At 43.8% G+C, this 6,778-nt stretch overlaps 1 protein-coding gene across 8 annotated transcripts in view; it reads left to right on the top strand.

The window, feature by feature from the left end:
• Nucleotides 1–807: 807 nt before the first annotated feature.
• Usp3 (ubiquitin specific peptidase 3) overlaps nt 808–6,778 on the top strand; it is a 116,684-nt gene continuing 110,713 nt past the window's right edge. For 3 of the 8 annotated variants that reach the window (XM_029556075.1, XM_017803162.2, XM_008853003.3), the window contains exon 1: nt 871–1,107. In XM_029556075.1, coding sequence (XP_029411935.1) covers nt 1,017–1,107 — 91 coding nt within the window. In that variant the 5' untranslated portion in view covers nt 871–1,016. Of the gene's footprint in view, nt 1,108–1,134; nt 1,429–6,778 lie in introns of those variants that run through there. The other 5 variants (XM_029556076.1, XM_008853005.3, XM_029556077.1 and 2 more) reach the window with 3 other exon arrangements.

The following is a 6,778-nucleotide window of genomic DNA, read 5'->3' as shown; positions in this document are numbered from 1 at the left end:
AATGGGGATAGAAGCAGCAGCTGGCTTACGTGGGGTATTGTAGGGAAAGTGCCAGTCTGGGAGACAGTAATGGGTGTCTAACAAATGTTACATTCCTTGCTTTAAAAATCACCTGGTAACTGGGACCTTGCTCAGTAAACCGGATAGTTATTTTATTCAACTTCCCGAGGTGACATAGGTATGCAGGCGGTAACAGAGTCACAATGGCAGGGCTTGAACCCTGGTACCCAGGCGCCCCTGCGTGCCCAGCCATACAGCCTTCAGGTGACGCACTCAGGCCGGAGTCCAGAACCCAGAGTTCAGAACTCAGAACGGTTCCGGACCACACCTGAGGCTGGAAGAACACGAAGCCAGGACTGCTCTGGGACCCTTTGCAGACCTCTGTGCCACCAAGGGCCACGCCCTCAACGTCCCCCGAGCCTGTTTCTTCCTTTGTAAAATGGGACTTCGATACCCATCTGCCAGAGTGGTTTTCATCTGCACACTTTGCATGGTGGTCACGTTTCTACCTCGAAGCATCCAGTCAGACTTCCACACACTGCAGAAATCGCAGCGGTCCCGATCGGTCCGCCCTAGCTGGGTACCCACCACCCGGGTCATGGGGAAGTCGACGCCGCCTGGAGTAGCCGGAGTTGGGGAAAGTCACGTTCCAAAGCGGAGGAACTCAGCACCGGCAGCAAGTGCGCAGCCGGGGCCCTGCTCCAGAGAGCTCGGGGGCGGGGCGGACCTGTTCTGGGGGAGGGGCCATCCGGGCTGGGGCGGGGCCGCTCTGGGAAGGCGGAAGTCGCCAGTCTCCAGATGGCCGCAGAACGCGGAGTCCGGATTTCCACGTTCTCCGGACGGGAGCCCGGGGAGTCGGCGGGCTGCAAAACCCGGCGCCCGGAAGCCCTTGCTTTCTTTGACGCGAAGGCTCCGGACGTAGCAGCTGCCGTCCGCCAAGCGCGCGACCCCAGACGGAGCCTGCGGAGCCCCTCCACCCCGCAGCCTTGGTCGTCGCTGCCGCCATCCTCTTGGCCATGGAGTGTCCACACCTCAGCTCCAGCGTCTGCATCGCTCCGGACTCAACCAAGTTCCCCAACGGCTCTCCGTCGTCCTGGTGCTGCAGCGGTGAGTGCAGCCCCGGGGCCGGTCGGTCGGTCGCGTACCCGAGGCCCCGGCTGTGACCTGGGCCTTGCCGTCGAAGGGCTGCGGGCGGCCGGTGCCCGGACTCCAGGCAAAGTGAAGGCGAGCGGACCTGGCGCGCTGGGCGAGGAGACGCGGCGAAGCCGGCGCGGGCGGGAGAGGCGCCCGCTCCTTTGTTTCCTGCGGCCCGACGGCCGGGACGCTGAGCAGAGGCCCGCGGTGGCCTGGGGCGAGCGCCCCGCGGCGGGTTGGCATGGCGGCCCGCATCCTGAGGCGCCCAGGGCGGGGAACGCGGGAGCCGACTGGGTAGGCGGCCGCACGTGTGGCGGGGCCGGGTTCGCGTTCCTCCGTGGGCCGGACAGGAAAAGCGCCACTCTCTGGCACAGCTTTGTTTGAGCTGCGGGGAGCGCGGGCCCCTTCGCTGCCTCCCTGCGCCGGCCGGCTGCGTCTTCCCGGCTTTTCCCACAGGCTCCAGCAACCTTGCAGCCCCTGAGGAGACAGCTTGGGCGACTGAGCTTGGGAGCCTTTCCTCAAGTCTGGGAGGGCGAAGTTTGAAAACAGGCTGCGGGGCTCCCAAACCTCGGGAGAATCCAGCCAACAGCTGCTTTGGAGGGGCGACTGGAGTCGTTGCTTTTCGAAGACTATCTTTTTGGGTTGTTCGGAATTGCGTTGGATATTCCCTAGTTCGTGAGTGTAAGACACTTACTAGGTTTATGTAATGCTTTTGATCAAGTTACTTAAGGGTTTTATGTGAACTCCTTCGGGCCACCTTGGAAGCCCTAGTGCCCTCTCATTGTCTGTTCTGACTTACCATCGCACTGGCCATCCTGCTTTTATTACTTCCTGGTATGGCCCTGATGCTGCCGCTAGTCTTTGTTTATGAGCTTTAAGGTCATCACTGGTAACTTGGGCTGTAGTATAAGATGTGAGCTGTGTACACCAGAAATCAAGTTCATCTGAAGAAATACTGAAGGACGTCGGTACGATAGAGCTATGTGATATTTTTCACCGTGACTTTGCTTGGAGCTGGGAAGGTAGTTGAGAGACTGCTTTAATTAATACTTTTGACAGTTCTTAAAAGGCGATACGTTTTTGAAGCCAAATAGCTGTATTTCAGAGTAAGATATAGAAATAACTGCAGTTTTCTCGAGCTCGAAGACTTGATGCTTTGCTTTGTAAAGTTAGGTGTTTTTTTCTGCATGAAGTCTTTAAAAATTAACTAGTTAATTGGTTTCACAGGGCAGTATTGTAATTGTTTCGGTTTGTGAGACTTGGTCTCTTTCTTTTTTTGTCTTTCTTCCTGCCCCAGGCTGTTCTAGAATTTGTGATTCTTCTGTCTCAGCTTAAGAGTACTGGGATTATATGCACTGGCTTTTATACTGGGCCAGTATTGCAATTCTTTTGTGGAAAAGCAGAAACTTGAGTGAATGAGCCCTTACCCATCTTTAACGGTGTGGTCTTGAGTATGGAACAATAACAACTAAAGGTATATCATACATGACCAGTGGTATGTTAGCAAGAGCTCTGGTGCTCTAACTACTTTTTTTCAAGAGCGATTTGGAAGAAAAAAATAATAACCAAAATGAAGTCAGAAAAGACATGTCTCACAGGAATGGGGCAGTTCCTCTTGTTCAGCTGCAGTAAACTACAGGGATATACAGGTGGATGCATCAGTGCATGCCTGACTTTCTACATAAAGTCACATCAAACTTAATGGGTTCACTGGGTACATGTACCAAAAAGAAAAAAACAAAATGAAACGTGAAGAATTATGCAAGTGGCAGATGTCCTGTTCAGTCAGTCTTGCATCTGTTAAGGAGTCTACTTGACTGTGGAATAGAGATGCAGAAAGTGAAGCCTTTTGATGAATTCAGTCAGTGAAAATGGAGCATAACTCCAGCTGGTGCTGATAGCAAGAACAAACTAGTATGTTTAGCCCTAAGGGAGGGTGATTTCCCAGCAAAGGATAGGGTGACATCTTTGCAGCTTGCAACAGCCATTTGCCTGTTACTGCTTTGTAAGGGTAGGTCTAGTCACTTGGATTTGTAGGACCAATAAAACTAGTTTCACAACTCTGTGGGTTTTTTTTTTTTTCCTTCTGTTTAAGCATTGTGACTTGAACTCATTTCATCTGGACCTCCCATTTTAACCTGTTGGCAGCCATTCTTTGGTGTAGTCAAATGTTATTGCATTGAGCTTGATTTTTATCTTGCCTGCCTGTTGTTTCAGTAATTAAATGATTGGTAAATTTGTGAGCCCTTAACTAATGCATCCTCTTGGAGTGTTATGTAGCCTTTTTTTTTTTTTTTTCCCTCCAACACCCTTGATTTTTTTTTTCTTTCTTTTTTTGTAGGTGATCAAAAGTGTAGCCAATGTGTTAAATAAATGCTGTGACTGGTATTGAGTCTGATTATGCTCTTATTAAGGAGGGAGAAAATCTTTGTTTTGGCACTTGGACAATAAAAGTAATGCCCCTGCCTTATTTTCTTTGGGAGCTTGCAATAATACCCTAGTGAGACCAGCCAAGCAGTTTGCAAAAGGCCAACAGCTTAGACTCTGCTAGGGAGCAGCACATCCTTGGACAGCCACTTCTGTCTGTTTCCTTTGAGTGTTAGTTTCATTATGTCATCTGGAAAAAGAGTAATGCTTTGCATTTACTTCACAAGTTTCTGTTAGAATAAACAAAGTGGGTTTTTGTTTGTTTGTTTGTTTGTTTGTTTTTTTAAGTTTGAGAAACTGCTATATGGCATCCAAGTAACTCATGGCATTATAGGCCAGAATATTTTTATAAACAGGATTCTGAAAATTAAATGTCCAAAGCTCCATTAAATGGAGCCCAGAACAGATTGACTTTATGATGAACTGTGTTTTACAAGGAGATAGACAATTCAACAAGATTGGGGAGGGAGTAAGGAGTAATTACACTTCAGAATTGACTTGAGCTTTTAGCCGTGTCTTAGCCCTGTGTGTTAGGTTATACAATTGTATACTACAGAGTTTCATACACTTTGTTCTTAGGACCCCTTTCTCATCTTAAAATTTTTGAGAACCCAGAGTAGTTGTGTGGCTTATATTTACTGATATCACTATATTAGAAATTGATGCAAAAACTTTAAATATGTATTTACTGATTTTAATTACAAGTAACAATAATAGATCCAATACCTTTTTTTTTAAACATAAATGACAGTTTATGCTAAATTTAAGTTTTTGCAACTGTTTATCTTATTGGAAGACTTATGGATTCTCAAATCTGTGTCTGCATTCAATCTCTTGAGAGACTGTTATCTGGAAAACTCTGCATACTCTTTAGCGATTGAGAGTGAACAATTGTAATAATATCTTAATTTTATTCATGAAAATACCTTTGACACTCTGGATCTCCTCAGAAAGGACCCCTGAATTCTTGGTGTTCAAGATCACACTTTGAGAACTCAGTGGCATAATGGTTAAGGACATCTGCTCTTATCAAACTTGAATTACAAAATTAGAGAGATTCTTAAAGCTGGCAATAGTTATGCTTTTGGAGCTTTAAAGTGCATTAGCTGAAAAACAGGTCATGGGATCTAGAAGTCCCTTGCTCTCAAAAAAGTTATAATCTAATCTAGTTGGAGGAGGGACAGGAAGCTGACTGGTTAGAAGATAAATCTGTGTAGTGGTTTAAGGTAAATGTTGAAAATAGCAATCTCCTAATAAGGTAAAAGCTGACAATACCTAATTGTTGCTAAAGGCATTCTAGTTTTAAATAAAAAATTTTAAATGAAAACTGATGCATTTGCTCAAACTTTTTGTTATGTGCATATAGAGGATTTTCAGAAGCTGGAGACTTGGGCACATCTTATTTTTGTAAGTGAAGAGTTTAACCAGTGACAAAAGACAGTGATAAAACACGAATTGCTTTTTTAAAAAATGCCCTAACCACAGCTATTTTAATAACTAAGGAAAGCCAAGCATTTGGATTTAAGGGGTTTAGGTTAAGTAGCCAGTTGAATTAGAGCTATTTTAATAGGGAAGGTAAGAGAATTTTTCCCTGATTAATCCTTCAGAGTTGAGAGAGCCTCTTTAAGTTTCCATTACATTTTTATCCTCATAATATTACATTCAAGAAAAATAAGTATAGCTTAAATAATTGGATTGATCTGTAATTGGAAGGGTATTGAAGATAACCCCTTTATTTTTATCTTATTTTTAAAAGATCCTCTTAGTAGGATGAGGTGCTGATTGGATATTTGTCAGTGGTAATCACCTTGATGGAGTGATGGGTTATTTTGTATATTTTTCCCAGTCTACATTTAAAGAAGATTAGTTTGCTCAGTGAACCAAATTTTCTAAATAGAATCAGTTATTTGTTCATGAGGTAAACTGTATTTACTGCTTTTAAGTAACATTCTATGCTGTATTTACTAAATGCCTACGTGAACTGGGGTACCCAGTAAACATTTGCTTAATGGATGAATTTTTTTCTTTTAGATCATGAAATAATCTCTAACTTCATGTTAAAAATAAATGCAGATTGAGTTTATCCCCCAGAGTGCTTTCAATAGCTCTCCTTTCCGAATATGTTAGCTAGTCAGCTGGGCTGGATTGTAAGCAAGGGACCATTTATTACATTGTTACTGCAAGAATTTGTGGGGTTTTTTTTGGGGGGGTCTTTTTGAGACAGGGTCTCCCTGTAGCCCCAGCTGTCCTGAAACTCACTATGTAGACCAGGCTGGCCATGAATTCACAGAGATCTGCCTGCCTCTGCCTCCTGAGTGCTGAAATTAGAGGTGTGCACCACCATTCCCAGCATATTGCAAGAATTTGTATTCTTCTGACCATGTGTACTTGTAGATGGGCAGACGGAAATGGTAGTTGTAAATGACTGGGACCATTTAAATCAGTGGGGAGGTAATATTTTTCTTCATATTAATTCTGAATTATTTGAATTTTATGTACTTTTCTGAAAGATTTGTACTTTTTCTGGGTAATATTTGTAAGGCCTAAGTCAGATGGAGTTGTCTTTCTATTCATAATACATTCTTCCCCACTCAAACTCTAAAACATTTAGCAGTCTCAGCCCGTTTTCATGATCTCTGAAGTAATTGGTAGTGGACATGAGAGTCCTGAGCCTGAGAAAGTGCTCTATGTGTTTGAAGAGGCTGAAGGTGGGTTGAGCCAGGCCTTTGCTGTAGTAATCAGATGATATTTCCCAAGTAGTATGCTAACTATATAAAGAATATCCGTTGTAGTGTAAGCAGAAGATTGGACAGACTGAGGGAGGAATTATAACTTTGTTTTTCTCTTGTTACTCATTTACCCTCAAGATTATTATTATTTTTTTTTCCTGGTCTTTTTGAGACAGGATCTCCCTGTAGCCCAGCAGGCCTGGAACTCTATATAGAACAGGCTGGCCTTGTGTGCCATCATGCCTGGCAATTATTCTTTTTTTTTCCTTCAGTTTATTTATTTAATAACCACATACTTAGAAGAAGCATTTCATTACAACAGTATTGACATATTCAATAACAATTTTCTGAGCTAAGATGCATCTTTTTCAAAACTGACTGTAAATTCTTAGGTTTACAGTTGAATTGTTACAGTTATACAATATTTTACTGAGTATAAACCCTATGAGACATAAAATTAAATGAGGTTTTAACCTTTAAAAAAGACT

This window comes from Nannospalax galili, unplaced genomic scaffold (assembly GCF_000622305.1).
Source record: "Nannospalax galili isolate Female #2095 unplaced genomic scaffold, S.galili_v1.0 scaffold407, whole genome shotgun sequence".
Lineage (NCBI taxonomy): Eukaryota > Metazoa > Chordata > Mammalia > Rodentia > Spalacidae > Nannospalax > Nannospalax galili.
This window is presented reverse-complemented; position numbering and strand designations above follow the sequence as displayed.